Source organism: Thunnus thynnus, chromosome 21, assembly GCF_963924715.1.
Source record: "Thunnus thynnus chromosome 21, fThuThy2.1, whole genome shotgun sequence".
NCBI lineage: Eukaryota > Metazoa > Chordata > Actinopteri > Scombriformes > Scombridae > Thunnus > Thunnus thynnus.
The window spans coordinates 3,114,897-3,132,723 of record NC_089537.1 but is presented as its reverse complement, the minus strand read 5'-3'; the positions used below and the strand labels follow the sequence as shown (position 1 = coordinate 3,132,723).

At 37.7% G+C, this 17,827-nt stretch overlaps 1 protein-coding gene across 1 annotated transcript; it reads right to left on the bottom strand.

The window, feature by feature from the left end:
- Positions 1 to 426: 426 nt before the first annotated feature.
- On the bottom strand, positions 427 to 4,328 carry LOC137173605 (caspase recruitment domain-containing protein 8-like). The gene is made up of 2 exons (XM_067578501.1): positions 4,259 to 4,328; positions 427 to 3,657 (listed from the first exon to the last, which is right to left on the bottom strand). The coding sequence occupies exon 2, from the start codon at positions 3,561 to 3,563 to the stop codon at positions 1,731 to 1,733; it is 1,833 nt and encodes a 610-aa protein (XP_067434602.1). The 5' UTR covers positions 3,564 to 3,657; positions 4,259 to 4,328; the 3' UTR covers positions 427 to 1,730.
- Between the last annotated feature and the right edge of the window lie 13,499 nt (positions 4,329 to 17,827).

Genomic DNA, 17,827 nt, shown 5'->3' with positions numbered 1-17,827 from the left:
TTTTTTGCATTTATATTTGAATAAAAGTGGAAAGAGGCTAAAAAATCCTGTTTTTGTTATTATTACGCTTTTAATTTTAGAAAATTAAAGTGTTACAATAAGTGTTCATGAAGCTTGCTCATGAAGCATGTGTCAGTAACTCAGCTTTATCTCTGGAGAATAACCCCAACTCTGGGAGTGATGTCCAAATTAGGAAATGTGCATCATGTAGCAGGTGGATGTGACTCCCCTCATCGAGACCTGCTGTTGGACGTAACAGCAGAGCAGAGGAGAGAGACTGAGATAGTGATGTAACCAACCTTTATGCTGGTAATTGACTTCCTCCTGAAAACAAAATTTTAAAAATATTTGTATGAAACAAATATTTGTAAAAAAAAAAAAAAAAAAAAAAAAATTATTTGTGCTTTGCCGAATAACGTATTTGTATTTGGGCCCACCCCTAGTAAGTACACAACAAAATAGATAACAGGTCTAGTTTTAGACATTTTAATGCAGAATAGTTACATATTATAGCTTTGACATGTGTTGACTAACTTCAAACTCCTCAGTTTGCACAGTAGAAAGAGTCTATCTTGTGATTTTTTGTAAATGTAATCCAACATGCTCAGAAATGGTGAAGGCTTGACCCAAAACAGTCCCAACATATTTAAAGGAGCTCACTTGCTCCACCTCCTGGCTGTTGACCGTCACAGGCTTTAATAAAGGGTTTGGCAGATTGTTCTTATTACTGTCTGTGTACATGCCTTTACCTTTAAACACATTTAATAAAAGATGAGAACTGTTAAACCACTGTGTTAGTTCTGTCACATAGTCAGTGTAAATCTGCAAATAGATCCAGTGTGTGTAGACTGATACATTTAAAACAATAAGTCTACTGACTACCTGCAGTCATAGTACATGAGGATAATAGTTGTGACAAGAAATAGTTGTTTGATTGATGAAGCAACAACATCTATAAACAGTATATTTATAGTACTGAGTTTGTGTATTTATAGTGAAGTAATCCTTCAACCCAACCACAGTTCAAACTGATTTTTATACATCCAGAGTCCAGCAGATGGTGATATTTCACCAGTAATACCACAGTTAATTGATCCTCTACTTGAGTGCACAGGTTTGGTTTCAGAGTAATAATAAAGGATGAAGAAAGAAAATAAAAATTTTACTTTACAAATTACTAACACATGTGCCTCACTACCCTCACAAAACTCTCACCTCACAAAGCAGGATGTTCATGTATATTCAGGTTAAATAAAAAGGAGCAGAGAGTTTATCTCCTAGAACATATTTAGACCATAAAATCTCATGACAAGGTCCCTTCAGTAGCTTTTCTGGAGCTTTCAATCACATCACACAGTCCTCCTCAGCAGATGTAATTTGTACAGTTGCCCTGATTTTTTTTCTCTGAATACTTGAAAGAGACTGGCCACATTGACTTAAAAGTTGAAGAGGAAGATCGTGTAATAGAATCAAAAGCTTCTCTGAATAGTTTCTTCTTTCTTTCTTTTTCTTTTCCCTCATCAGGGTGAGACAACTACTGAAAATAAATAACCAGGATCTTGTAAAAATTCATACATTACTTACAGTATACAGAACATTCTGATAAATTCTCTGAGCTCAATGCACACAAGGAACACAATTAAGTTATTTATTTCCACATCAGTTACAGGACAATCAGCTTCTAACCAGCAGGTCAACATAAAGTGTATTTCCCACCTTTTCATTGTGCTTCACATCAACCCAAGATGTTTACAGAGGAAGGGGTCGACCTCACAGAGAAACTCAATCATCTCTGAACTCGCAGCTTCACCTTTCTTCCTCACCATGTCGATGACAAAACGAGCCTTGTCTCTTTTGTTTTGCTTCCCTTCCGCTGACTCCCTCTCAGAGTCAGTTATCACCTCTTTCTCAAAGAGCTTGTCCAGCAGACTACTGAGAACAGGTCCTGATATCCCATCGATGAAGCTGGTCCATACGTTCTTCAGTCTCTCATTTGAAGGGAGGATCAGAGCACTCGGCCCACAGGTCCTTCTTACTCCAGTGGACAAAAGACAAACATGTCTTTCCCAGACACAGTGGGAGCTTTTGGTGTCTTTCAAAAACAGCTTAATATTTTTCATGATTGTTTTTAAATTCACCTGGAATGATGGGAAGCAGTTGTCGTAGTACTCCTCATCAAATTCTGCTTCTGTTGGTTGAACTAGAACTGAGTCGTCTTCAGGACTAGTGGACAGTGTGTACTCCTGCTTTGGGAGCAGTTTACAGTGTGGGGGTGTCCCGATGTACTTTTCATCTCCATTTGATTCCATCCACTTGCGCAGCACATCACGCAGCACGATGTTCTTTGGTAACAACAATACATTGAGGACAGATTCTGGATCAGGATCAGTTGGGGGTCTGTAGAACAGCAGCACCAGCGCTTGGACTGGGTCAGGAGGAGAGTCTTCATCCTTGACATTACCGAAACCAGAAAACCCTGTGATGTTTATAATGACATGAGTCTCTGTTATCTGATGAGGAGTAATAAACTCGATGCCCTCATCGTTCACATGAGCAACTGACAAGAATTCACATCCACCTGTGGAGCGGATCTCACAGTGTGGGAGATGAAGCTGACACACAGACTGCTGGAGACATTTGATGTCAAACAGGGGTCCTGCAGGCTTCTTGTGATGTTGGGCCAGTAGTCTGCGGTTCCAAGAGACAATCCTGTAAACCACGTCCCCTTCTCCCTCCATGTGAAATACCAGACCTGTCACACTGCACTGGTACAGGCCTGGACGGGAGCAGTGGAACCTGTAGGTTTCCTCATTTTCATCAACAGTGATATCAGGTGTAAACTCCTCAAAGTTGTCTTTTAACAACATGTCAGGTAAGCTCTTTGCTCGAGTTAAGTTCTTGTTCTTTGTAGAGGTTATTTGACTGAGTGAGGGCACGCTGTGAGAACAAGGCAAGCAGCTGAAGTCTCGTCTACTCCAATCAGGACTGAGGTGAGAATGGGTTGGCAAGGTCTCAGGGACAGACTCAGCTATAACAGGTGCTGTCATTTCCACCAGGGCTTCATGTATAAAAGAAGTCTCCTGGGACAGATTAGGGTCTCCTGGGAGAGACTGCCTGAAAGATTTGTCATGTTGAAGATGAGCAATTTGAGGAGGCGGATGGGGGAGAAAAGAAGGTGCACATGCTGCAGTAGCCACAGGGGGGCGCGATAGTGTGCTTGACTGACTGACTCTTCTGGGGGAAGATTTGTAATTTAAAGCAGAGGACAGAGCATTCCTGATCACTCTGGCCGCCCCGCTGAAACAAGATGTTTTTCTTTTTGTTCTTATATATGATCTAGTTTTAAGGCTAGACCCTACCCGTATGTCACCATGAGCACTAATCACTACGACTTCTGTGTCTTCTGTGTGTGAAGTGTCATTCATCCACTGTAGTTCTTCACTGCGTTCATCTGACTCATTCTCCTTCTCCTCTGAAGTGTTTTCTTCTTCTTTTTCTGATGCTCCTTCTTCATCCCCAGCTGAACAGAACAAACACTTAATTCTCCTTTTTTGACGTCCCATCCTGTTTCCCTTAGAATACTACAAGATTTTTAAAAACTGTTCATCAACTCTCATCTTCTTTGTGCTTTAGTGTTTTTATTTGCTCCCACATAACCTGAAACAAAGTAGAGCATATAAAATTAAAATCTACCATAAGTATTTCCAGTTTATTTAAATGGTAAATGGACTGCATTTATAGTGTCACTTTACAACTTGGTGGAGCTGCAACAATTAGAGCCTGCAAATATTAATCAGCAACTATTTTGATAATTGAATAATTATTTTTGTCACTCTCTAACTTAAAAATGCCAGTAATTTGCTGGTTTCAACTTCTCAAGTGTGTACTTTTCCTTAAAATAATTAAGAAAATAATTGTCAGACTTATTGATAATGAAAATAATAGTTGTTTGTAGCCTTACAGTGCTATGATGCAATAATTCTACCTTGCCCTCAGTCTTCTCTTTGCAGTTTAATACAACACAACTTTACAACAAATGAGCTCAATATAAACTAAAACTATTAAAGTCTGAAAACTAGATTTTGACACAGAGTTCCTCTTTAAGACCAGGACCACAAGATACTTTTAATTCCTGATAGCTCATGAGGTATTACATGAATTAATTTGTGTGTAAATTCATGATAATTCCTATACCCTGACTATAAAGTGTTAACAATTATTAGATATATTCCTACCATCAATTTAATTTTGGACTCACCCGATGAACTGCACAGGACGAGTCTTCTTTCTTCACAAATGAATGAATGTGAAGCTCTTTCACACACGGTATGTCATCCGCTTTCTCATTAACTGTATCTCCTCCCCCATTCCAGGTTTTTCTGTAAATGACTCATCTGACGAAAGGTGTAGATTTGAGTTAATCTTTGATTAGGAAATCTTTTATTGGACGGCCAAAATAAACCGTTGTTTAAGTTCTTTGTCTCTCTTTCCTTATTCATATGCACACATATATACACATTAAGTCTCTCCCTTCTGTATATGTATGTAGTTTATTTTATTGAATATGTATTTTCTGATATAATTTACTTTAAACCATGATTTTTTTCTGTAATTGCAAACAAATATTTTCCTTTTTTAATTAATATAATTCTGTTTCAAGCAAATAAAAATAAATGGTTAATAACCTGCAGGTAATGTGCTCCTCACTTTAAACCAACTATCTCCTATAAGCCATTTTCAAACCTCACCTGAGATTCTGTCTTTCTGTTTTTTGATATGGCTGACACAACACTATTTTTAAATCATGTTAAAAAAAACTTCTACTTGTGTTATTTTTTTCATTTGACACCTGAATTCATGGTTAGATATTTCACTGTGACATCAGAGCTCACCTGCTGCTGACGGGATTTTCATAATAACATCATAAAATAATTCCTGTTATTCACAAAAAATACATTGTAAAAGGTATTTTCAATTCATTTCAATTCACCTATGAATGAATGAATATTTATTTTCGTGTCTGTGTCTTACGTCCCATCCCTCATGAAATCATTCAGACATATTAATCAACAAACAAACAAACATTCCAGCATGTAAACCCACCAGCATCAAACAGCACAACACATTAACATCATCCAGATATGAACAGCCTGCATACAAATATCCCAGGAGATATCCAGCACTGGAAATTAAACAAAACAAAACAGTCCACATATGCATCCATTAATATCAAACACTATTAATATGATCCAGCTCATAGTCTGTAATCAATATAGAGAAAAGAACTTGAATCTATCATAAGTCATTTTTCTCCTCCTAGTCCATGCTTTAAAATATATTCAGAAAATGCAAAAATATCATTAACCTACACCTAAATCTGGAACATGAACTTTTTGAAATAATATTTGTCATAAATCATGACATAAAGGACAGTAGAGAATGAAATAACGTTCACAATGTTCACAGATTCTTTCATGTTCAACCACACCGCTGTATCTTTCAGTTTTGATCTTGGTAATATAACACATCTTATCTGTGCACTACTGATAATGTTATAGATAAAGTTAATAATGTTAATAAATAATGTTCATGTCATAAATGATATGCAGTAATAATCTGCTCCTGGGCCACTCATGGAAAAGGGAAACAGTGACATTAAATGGTAAATATTTCTCCCACTAATTTCAAAAAGAAAAAGCTTGGATGTTATTTACGCTTAAAAAGGAAATTATTTTTGGGAAGCAGTTTTGCCCTCAGTAATAAAGTTGTTTAATAAAATGACATGTCTGAGTTATGACCACAAATTAGTCAACAACAGCTTACACCTGAAATTTAAACATTATTTTGACTGTTAAGTTTGCCCAGTGAAGACGTTTCCAATTCTGCGATTAAATACTTATTTCAGATTTACCATCTTTCATTCATCACCAACTACTACCGCCAGGCTGCAGCTAATCGACATGCACTGTACTCTGTAATGCAGTTTGAAGTCGAGAGCTGTCAGATCATTTTTCATCCTAAACAAACATATCTGGCAGCTCTGCGTAGATTTATGTGTAAAATGTGGAATTAATGGCAAGATCGTTTGAGATTTAGAAGAAAATTGTCAGAGACAGTTCAGCAAAATCATGGCTGAACAAACCTGCTATGGGACCCCAGGAAAAACAATGTTGTTGGGCCCCTACTGACCCCCCTGTACCTGGTAGGACACCAGAGCTGAAATAATTGATAAATCGATTGATAGAAAATGAATAGGTAAACATTTTGATAAGTGATTAAACATTCAATTAAATTTCAAGCAAAAAATGTCAAAAATTCTCCATTAGCTGCTTCTCAAATGTGAATATTTGCTAATTTTCCCAGTTTTCTGACTAACTGTTGGTCAGACAAAACAAGTCATCTGAATATGTTCACTTGGGCTTCAGGGAATAGTGATCGTCATTTTTCATTATTTTCTGACATTTTTTACACTGAACAATCAAGATTATGAAAGAAAATAACAGTACTCCTATGATGGGATAATACTACCTGTCCCCCAGTTTTCTGTGTGCAGTTTGATAAAACACAACTTTACAACAAATGAACACAATATAAAGTAAAACTAGTAAAGTCTTCAAAGTCTTGAGTCCTTCTTCAAGACCAGGACCATAACATGGAGGATGTCACAGAGAATTAATAAAATTATTTAAACTCAAATGATGTGGAGTAAATATTTGCAGTTGCCTGCTTTCCCTGGTTGGTAATATAATATAGCTTTGTTTGACATTGGTAGGGACAAACCCAAATCTATGCCCACACATCTGACTCATGTGTCATGAAAAAAGATTACTCAATCAGTTCAGGGCAACACTAAAGACCTGCATGTATTTCTCTGAATTGAAGTATCTGAAATACCAAAAATTGTGAGTGATGCATATATAGTCCCACTTCTAGACTTGTAGGAGACACTTTTTGTTGTGTGCTCTCTGCACTGTATAATGACAATAACTTGAATGGAAATTTTAAAAAATTGAAAATGAAAAGTTTAAAGAAATACAGGCCTGTGACAAAGTTATAGATATATTCAGACGTATTTCCCAAGAATGAGTGACCTTACACAAATAAATTAAATAAAAACTTCTAAGTCTTTAACATACAGTACTGGGTAAAAGTTTTAGGCTCTTTAGATGTTTAGATTCTTCGCCGTAATGCAGCAGCATCATGGAGGCGTCTGATCATCTGCAGCAGGACAACGAGCCCAAACATCCAGCCAGAGTCATAAAGAACTATCTTCATCAACAAGAAGAACAAGGAGTCCTGCAACAGATGGTCTCTGATCTCAACATCATGGAGTCAGTCTGGGATTAACATGAAGAGACAGAAGCAGCTGAGACGCCGAAATCCACAGAAGAAGAACTGTGGCAACTTCTCCAAGATGCAGGAACAACTGACAACTGATTCACTTTAAGTTTCTGCTGATAGGTTACTCAAGTTTGTAAGTTAATTGATCAAAACTGTTCACTGCATTGTTTACAAAAGCATCCTCACTTTAGTTTAAGAGCATAAAACTTTTGCACAGTACTGTATATCAGAAAAATAAAACCACCACAACTCAACTGTCTCTATAAGCATGTTGAGGGAACAAAAACAAGCTCCAATAAACTGACTGTACACTACCTGCCCAGCACCCATCAGCAAACAGACACAGTTAGAGACTAGCTGGTGAAGAACATGTAGCAGTTCTAGATATTTTTCTCAGGAGTTGGCGGAGACCAAACCAGAGCTAAAAGGAGAATAAATATTGGACTTTCATTCATCAAGTGAACACAAACATGACTCCAGCTCAGTGATTATAATGTTGCTCTCAGTCTGCTGGATGTTGTAGAAGCCAACAAGAACTGGTTGTCATGACGGTATCAACTAACAGGATCTACTGAGGATGTCCCTCAGACATCCAGGAGACTATTTTAAAGGGACCTTACTTTGTTTACAGCATTACAACACGAAAAACAACAATCCTTATTACTTATTCAGGATCAAGCAAGTAAATATGCTTTTTTTCTGTTCATGTTCACCAGCAAATGTATATTTTCTTCTTATCAATATCATATACTGCATTGTTTCACATGTGACTGCTTTTATATCAGTTTGTGAAGCTGAACTGAAAAATCTAACTGGACTTCAATCAAGTGTTATCACCTTCAAAACTGAACAAGCTATTGTTGTATTTTAGATCCAACTAATAATTAACCTGACTTTATGATACCATGACTATGAGGTTCAGTGTTTTCCAAATGCTTGAACTATATACTGGTACAACCATTAGTACATCCTGTCACAGCAGTAAAGAATTCCTCACACACGTTAGTGAACTTTTGAACTTTTTGTACAGTGTTTTATTTTCTCCTACCAATCATCAAAGTGAAACAAATGTTTGTTTCTTGTGAAGAAAGTCAGATATTATCTGTTCAAGACTCATACAACAGGTCTGAACTCTTAAATGAAATAAAATGAAACAAATTAAACTTTTAACAAATTTTCATAAATCATGTGTCTCTAAGGAACAAATCTGTTGGTACAAGTGGTTCTTGCATGAGGCCCAATGAAGAAGTGGGAAATACAGTTTATGTTGACCTGCTGGTTAGAAACTGATCATCCTGTAACTGATGTGCAAGTAAATAACTTTATTATGTTCCTTGTGTGCTTGGAGCTCAGAAGATTTTACTAAATGGTTACAAATATTTATGAATTTATTTCTTTTAATTTGCACTTTCATGTGTTTTATATTTGGGCTCAGTGCTACTTGATATACTGTATGTGCTCTAATGTTTCTGTTTCTTTTCTGTCACACAGCAGGATGCTTACATGGGTTTCTGATTTTTTATTCTGTAATCATTTTAATCTGGAAAGCATCATTCATATTGACATGTGCAACACATGCTTATTTTAAAAAAGATTAGTAATTTCATTTCAAATTCTGAAGGTAGCTATAATAAAGGCTGTAAATCCACCTTAAAAATATCGGAAGCTGTCTCCTAATACATTTTTCTTAGACCACAACTTGAAACTGTATATGTAGCATCCATGCGTTTTTTCCTTGTGAAGGTGTCATTTGTAGATCTAGTTTTTCTTCTCTAAACATTAAGACCCAAAGTGAGTCACAGTCAGTTTATGTTCAACAAAATTCAAGGCCCTCATTGCAGTCCTACTGCTCCCTCTAGTCATTAGGTCACTCCAACATTTCTACAGGTCAAAGGGAACAAAGAGCAAAAAGCAGAGATAAAATGGGTGAATAAAGAGGGACCTCAATATGAGTAAAGCTTTACAATGGTTTACATTTTTTTTTTTTTAGCAATATGTGAGAGATGTGTGAAAGACTGGGATTTGATGCTAGGACTCAACAGTTCAAGCAAGGCTTGAGCTTTGATAATATGGATGAAGGGATGTACGACCTTAAAATAGTTGAAAAAACATATAAATGTAAACATAGAAAATGTCTCTATAGTCTCTGTGCTTCAGACAGGTCAAGAAAATGTGAGCAGATTCAAATGAATGTCGTACAATCATTGGATGAATCAGGCTGTGGGGAGATGATCTCAACCAATGATATTGTTTGAGTTCTGGGGGCGGGTCCTCCCGGCGTGATTCATCCAATGACTGCGCAACATTCAATTGTTTGCATTTACGCGCACTTTGTTGATCTGCCTGAAGCGCAGAGACTACAGAGAGAAAATTTCTCTGGATAAAGTAACACAAGTCATTTCCCAAGACTGTTGATTTAAAGATGATGATTCACATTCAGCTTTCAGTAAAGGTAAGGTAATCATTTTGTTTTTCTCTTTAACATGAAGTTTCGTATAAACAGAGATATAAACTGAACTTGTCATGAGTTGAGCTAACACCAAGGGCAGCAGAGAGGGAAAGTGAGATAGTAGCATTCAAGGCTAGCTACAACTTGACATAACTAAAGCGTTGATGTTGCATAAGTGCCAGAATTTTAAAATGTTTGTGGAGTCAGCAGTGCTAATGTTAGCATTTGCTTTTTGTATGCATTAAGTAACATTAAGTCTGTATGGCTTCAGATGACATAGCGTTATGCCAGTCCTAATGAAGCTATTAACGTTAGCCTTGAATCAGAATCTCATAGCAGTCATAATAACATTAAATAAATTACATTTGTCAGTTGACCATTTACATGTTTCAGCTCCTATTCTGTCCTGCAAACATTAAATAAAAGGCTGTGACAAGTTGTGACCCGAGAAAGACTTTAAGTGACAGCTAGTATGCTAGTGTTAATAAGTTTAGCCAGTTAGCTTGATAAGTTACTAATATTATTTATTAAAGAAACATCAGACCACCCAGCTGCTCCTATTTACTGCTAGTAAATACGTTACCAGTAACCTGCTGTCTACCGACTAAGTTAGTGTTGGTGTGAAGAACACACAATGAAACACAATGCAGTAAGATTTACAGTGTGGTAGTTAAATGAGTGTGGTGTGTGTAAAGTGCTGTGTAAGTGTGTGTGTGTGTGTACTGTGCAGACAGGCAATTAGTGTTCATTTTTCATAAGCCTGGTTGTCTGGTGGAAAAACCTGTCTCGGAGCCTGCTGGTCCGGGCTTTGAGGCTTGGAAAATAATAGAACGCCTCAAAATATGTATGTTTTAATGTAATGTTAGTATATCAATGTGTCACAAATTTATTGATAAAATAAGTATTTTCATCATGATAATTATTTGAACTTTGCATCCCCCAGTCTCTTCCTGAGTTGTTTTGCATCGCTGGCATGGTTTTCCCAGGCACAGCCTTCACATACAGCCTGCATGGTTATTTGAAGGTTCCGGGCCTCAACATCCCCATGGTCATACCCAGCCTCACCACCCTGCAGGAGGGCGTTCTCAGCCAGGGGAAAGCCAAGTGGAGTTTAACCCTTAGATGCATAATTGGTTAAAAAATGACCTGGTGAGGTTGTTTTCTTGAAATATCTTCGTAATGAAAAATTGTTATCATTTCATATTCCAGGTATTCCTCAAAAAACATGTTTTTGATATGATGCCATTTACATTTTTAACTTACCTTTTATACATTTTAAGAAATTGTAGTTTTTGTATTACTACCCCAAGCTTCCATAAGTGGGTCAAAAATGACCCGCATGCATTTTCTATGGAATCCAATGGGAACCTTTGATTCTTATCAACTGTGGCTGTCAGGAATAGATTAACTGACAGACTATATCAGAAGTGTCACCCCTCAGGAAGATTATTTTACACAGCAAGAGCTGATACGTGTAAGTATTATCTTCATATAATATTGTGTGTGTGTCTTTCATGACTGTTGTTATTATTTATCAACAAATTAGCCTACTTTATAACTAGCTAACACTAGCTAGCTAACTAAACTAGCTAACATTAATATATGTAGTGTGTGTGTGTGTGTGAGTGTATTTATTTATATAGCTACATATTGATTTATTGAAAACATTACTCTTATGTTTCCTCATCCAAGGTGTCATGGCTGCTAGATACACAGCTGAAATGGTCCTACAGATGCTGGATGATGGAGAGGCAGTAACAGGGTTGGACTCCGAGTCTGAAATTTCTGATGATGAGGACCCAGACTATTGTCCAGGTGGCAGTGGCAGTCGTCCACCTGGAAATCCAACTGAACAGGATCAATCTGACTCAGAAGATTCCTCTTCTGTGTCCTCTGCAGAAGAAAGTGTCCAAATCATGTCCAACAGAATGAGTCGGAAGGGCTCTTACTGGAGCGAGTTACCTCCCACCCGGGGCAGAACACAGAGCCACAATATCCTCAAAAGATGCATGGGAGCTCTTTATCACTGATGATATAATACAAGAGGTGATGACGTGCACAAACTTGGAAGGACGGAGACTAGCAACAGCTAGAGGAAAAGAATGGAAAAATGTCACCAAAGATGAATTCATGGCCTTCATTGGATTGACCCTGCTTGCAGGAAGTGAGAAGAACTGGGATGTATCAGTCCGTGAACTGTTTGGGAGTCCTCTACATAATCCCATGTACAATGCCACAATGGCTGTTGGAAGATTTGAAGACATTCGCCGTACCTTGTGCTTCGATGATAAGAGGACCAGAGCCGACTGGAAACAGACTATATGGCAGCCTTCCGCTATGTATGGGACCTGTTCCTGGTCAACTGCAGACAGCGATTCATCCCCAGTGATTGTGTCACTGTGGACAAACAGCTTGTGCCATTCAGGGGTAGGTGCAAGTTTCTACAGTACATGCCAAGCAAGCCTGCCAAGTACAGCCTAAAGATCTTCTGGGTTTGTGATGCACGCATCCCCTATGCAATAGATGGTAGTTTACACAGGGCAACAACCAGGGGAAGAAGTTCAGAAGAATCTGGGGGAAAACATTGTCCAGCAGTTGTATAGTAGATTTAGAAACACAGGTTGCAACATCACCGTGGATAACTTTTTCACCAGTGTGCCTCTTGCGCAGCATCTCCTGGAGAAGGATCTCACTATTGTGGGATTATGTATTCTCTACGTCAGAACAAGCCAGACATCCCTCCTCAGATTAAGCCTTCCAAGTCCAGGGAGGTTCACAGCACAGAGTTTGGATTCAACGACAACCTTACCATAGTCAGCTATGTCAGAAAGAAAGGAAAAGCTGTTGTGCTCCTGAGCACGATGCACCACGACAAAGTAGTGGATGAAAATAGCAGAAAGAAAAAAACAGAAGTGATCACATTTTACAACAAGACGAAAGGAGGTGTAGACACCACTGACCAGATGGTTGACACAGAGGTGGCCCATGGTGCTGTGGTACAACATAATTGACATCGCCACCCTGAATGCCTACACCTTTTTCACGGCTCAGCACCCAGAATTCAAGAGCGGCATCACCAATGCATGACGGCTCTTCCTCAAAGAGCTGTCAAAGGAGCTTGTCACACCACACATGAGGAGTCAACTGGAAGGCTGCCCCCAACTGCAAGCCCCGATTATTGAAGCAATGGAAAGGTGTGGGGTGACAAAAGCCACAACCCAGCCACAGGAAAGAAGCAGAGTCAACAATAGGTGTGGGAAATGCAATGTACCTGTGTGCAATGATCACAGCCAGAAACAGGTAGTTTGTCTGAACTGCATACAGTGATGAGACAAGAAGGCAAAACAGGGAAAAGAGAGAGGAACTGTCAATGACTGGACAGTTACACACATACATACACACAAACACACACACAGACAGACACACACACACACACACACACACACACACACACACACACACAATGGATGTTCACATTTTTCTACTGCTGTTCTGGGTAATTTTCTTTTTCAAAAATGTTAAAAAGTGAAAAGTAAAGATATTTCAAACATGAAATCATTCTTGTGTGGTCCTAAATATAATACTAAATATTATACAAGTGATTATTCTTAACCTAAATGACAAAAATGGCATAAAAACACATTGATTCTAATATGGGTCATTTTTGACCCACTTATGGAAGAGTGTAGGGTCCAGTCACTCGTGCATCTAAGGGTTGAGGAACTGCTTCTGGGTGCTACACTGCATGACCCAGGCCTACTATCTGTTTACCAGGTGTGTGCACTAGCTCATTCATTATATAGATCAGTGGCTAAACCGCACTGTCACGCTGGAACTATTGCATGACATAGGGCTAGGTAGAGAGAGCGTGATGAAAACTGGAGGAAACTCGGATCATATCAACACTAACGCACCTCAGAAGCGCTGTGTGTAAGCATTTTGGATTTTACTCTATCAATGGCAAAATTATTGATAAAGATAAGGCTGTTTGCCGACTTTGTATGAAGCAACTACTTTACAGTAACGTTACCACAACAACAAATGGAGTGACCTGTTAGCTTCTCACCCAAGCGAGGCTAAAGAATCAGAGCACCAGCAGCTACACAACCTTGCCCAACTGTCTATTTTTTGCCTATAAATTACATAATGCTAATGTTCTATATAATTTGAACGAAGCAGCAGCCTCATGGCTCCCCTCTGCCGCTGCTGTGAGGGTCAGAGGCAAAGTTGCCATTGTGCGTACATTGAAAAAAATACAGGCAACAACGTTGACACCTGTTGGTGTGCAGGTACTTTTAAGAGCATGATACATATTTTCTGCTTTTGTATTCTCAGGACAAGGCTTGCTGAGGCTCATTGCAGAGGATCATAGCCATCGTTGTAATTCTGAAAGGAAGTGGGTGACTTTCAACTTTCCTATGAACTTGGGGCTTTTTTAGCACGCAGATTCACCTATTTCCATGGCCAAGGAAAGTTCAATAAATATTTGTCAGAGGTTGGGGACTCGAGTCGCAAATTTGAGGACTCGCGACTTGGTTGACTAACACTTATAAGACTCGACTTGACTTTGACTTGAGGCAGATGACTCGAAAAGACTTGACAGTTTTTATTTAGCTGAATTGCCTATTTACATTATTGTAGATATTGAGCATGAACAGCTAACGTTTTGAGACATGAAAGGGTGGCTTCTAGTGAAGTGTGTGCAACCCAGGCTTTGAAGACAGTGTCTAGCAAGACCTAGAAAACAATGCAAGACAGGATTGAGCTCAAAGCTTGTTGAAAGCATTTTCCCATACCTGCGCTGATTTTCTCTCAAGCTTAATATTACCAGACTGCTTCTGATTCAGACAAGACAGCTTATGAATATACAGCTTTTCATGACAGAGCTTCACTGTTCTGTTTGCAGTCCCTCACTACTTCAAAGTCAATGTAATTCAACCACAGCAGAATGGTCTCTTTCTCTTCAATCAACCGTGTGACAAATGCAATCCTTCAAGATCAGGCAAACATGGTATTTTTCCTTTATGATGCTTGATGTTTGAATAATTCCAGTGTTCTAAATTAATGGATGTATTAGTCTACACAATCCACAGCAGAAAAAAGTAATCATCAGATTCGTTGTGCAAGAGCCAGATGCGGGTAGATTTTCCATTTGGTGAGTAAATATACCAAAGTAGTCATGTGTTGCAGACAGAGCCTCAGGCTGTAGTATAACTTGCAGTTTTTTTTTATTTGTGCACTTTACAACCACAACAAAGCAGACTGTGTAGCTTACAGTCCATCAGCATATCTTTGCTGCTGTTAAAACCCACTAGCTTTGTGCTAACTACTGCAACTGGAGGAAGTTCCTCTTCTTCTACTACTTCTGCTTCAAAACTCTCACCTTATTAAAAGGCACAACCTGGTGGCAGAATGGCAGAAGTCATACAACATATCCACACACATTAATACTGCATAAAATACAAAATGATGAACCCTAGATCCTGGAAAACATGTTGGATCAGATTATTTATTTTTGTTCCAATAGTTAATTGATGTGAAGTTAATTTATAAAGTTAATCAACCTGCATGATGTTCTTTAGTTTTATGTTGACATTCCAAATTGTAGTTGATTTAACACCCCCCCCCCCCCCCAAAACAACAACAACAACAAACAAGGTATGAACTGAACCATAAATAGTTGTCTTCATGAATCCTAACCATAGCCATCCCTAGTTGTAGAGACTAACTAAGATGTGCAGTTCTCTCATGACATGGCTTGCCATTGTAACCTTTTCTCTTGTGGTTTAAGTGCTTCTTTCATAGTGACTGACTTGTGACTTAATTGACTTTTCTTGCTTGACATTTAGCATTGACTTGACTTGGCTTACTTGAGTCTAAGTCACAGTGATTTAAGACTTGCTTGAGCCTTTAAGGTTAAGACTTGAGACTTGCTTGTGACTTGCACATGTGTAACTTACTCCCACTTCTGATATTTGTGAACATGAACTACTTTCTCCCAAAGACACAAACCAGAGACATAAGACTCAAATTTGTGATGCCATCCGCAATAAAGTCTGGAGCTGCTTCATATACAATGAATGTGAGACTAATTTTGTAGTAATTTTTTAATACCCAAATAAGCTTTAGTCTATAGTAAACTTTCATATCTGAAACATAAAATGTACCTGTATACTAGGCTTGGGCAATGTCTACAGAATTACTTTGTAAAGCAAGCAGTAAAAGTAATTTATGATATATTCTGGTTATTAAACATCTTGAAATCTCATACATCTCAAATGGGGATCTGTATTGAATGGATTGCACAATATTGTAAAATGATTTTGTACATTCAGAACTCCATATATTAATGTGAAATGTCTGCAGATATATTGGGGAGTTGCTTGCAATTACTGTCATATTATGTTTATATAAAGTAAACCCTATCCATTAATGGGAAAAGCCTGTAAATATATTGGAGAGTTGATTTTAATTACCGTCAAAAAATGTTTAAATAATGTATACTCCATACATTTATGGGAGAAGCCTGAAAATATATTGGAGAGCTGTTTGTAATTACTGTTAAATAATGTTTATATAAAGTTAACCTCATACATTAATGGGGAAATGTATGTAGATATATTTGATAGTTGCTTTTAAATACTATCAAATAATGTTAGTAAAGTAATGATTATTAAAATTATGTTTTGTAAACTATTATCACATGATCTTATTGTTTTGTACAGTATAAAACCAACATTTACCAGGGATCTACTGTAAATAGATTGGATAATCACATAAAATAAAAGCTTAAAGCTCTCAAGATACCATTAATGGGTGTTAAAGGAGGGTAATTTGAATGTAATTTTACATAATTTTTCTGCGTTTTACATCCAGAAATCTCTACTGGAGTTCTTGTGGATGGATTGGATAATCCTATGAATTTACCAAAGATTACTGTATGAAAAGAAGAGTCTTCATTTAAATTAGGTAATTTTAAGGTAGTTCTGCAATCTTTTCCCTTTTTTGTGCAGATTTATACATTTGTTTAACATTCTAGCAATGTTTTATAATGCGATTTTCTTTTTATTTCATAATGGTTGGACTGTAAAAATGTAGACAATGTCCAAAGGAAATATCTGTATTTTTAAAATAAATCTCTGTAGAATAACTTTGTTATTTGACGGTAAGTGTTTGGCAACTTTTGCTGCCAGACTTTTTACCATTTTTTTTTTACAGTGTGGGAGCCAGTCCCCACACTCTGCACACAGGTGATCTGCATAAACCCTCCAATCAACCCAGACATGCAACTATCCGAATTCGGAACGGGGAGACAGTGAAATGATAGCAAGTCCCACAAATGGGTGATTGCTACACATTTAAGAGGCTGCTACAAGGTAATGAATGAGATTTATGGTTGAAAAATGACATGAGCCCCATTTTGATGAAAAGTTCCAGGTACTTTGGACTCAGAGGAGCTAAACTGGGAACTTTAAGTCCCTGCTGTGCATCCTGTCTGCATTTCCACCGCATCTGAGGAACCAGGTAGATCATGCAAATTAGACCCATGAGGAATTTAGAAATGACAGCTGTACTTGAAAAACAGTATTCACACAAAACACAGATTTTTTTGTATTGATATGTTTATTTGAAATATACAAAGTATAAGACAAATGAATAGCAAATGCAAATGAATAGAAGTAGTATTAGGATGACCAATTTGCATCTTCTGTTGGTATATTTAACATCTCATTTAAGATGTCATCAGGCCTGCATGCTTTTTTGTGTTGCAGAACCTTCAGTTTGTCTTCCAGTTCCAATTCTGTGATGGGGTGATCCAGTGGGGTCTGATGATTCTCAAGAACTCTTTCAAGATCTTTCAGTTTTCCTGAAATCTGTTCTTGAGCTTAATTGTTTGGAGGTTTTCTATAGAGATCTTCAGAATGATTTTTCCATGTATCTCCATTTTAAATGGACTATTTGTTGTAATGTTTCTTGGCAAATAAGTTCCCATTTTCCCAAAATTTATTTGACCCCAGAGACTCTTCAATTAATTGT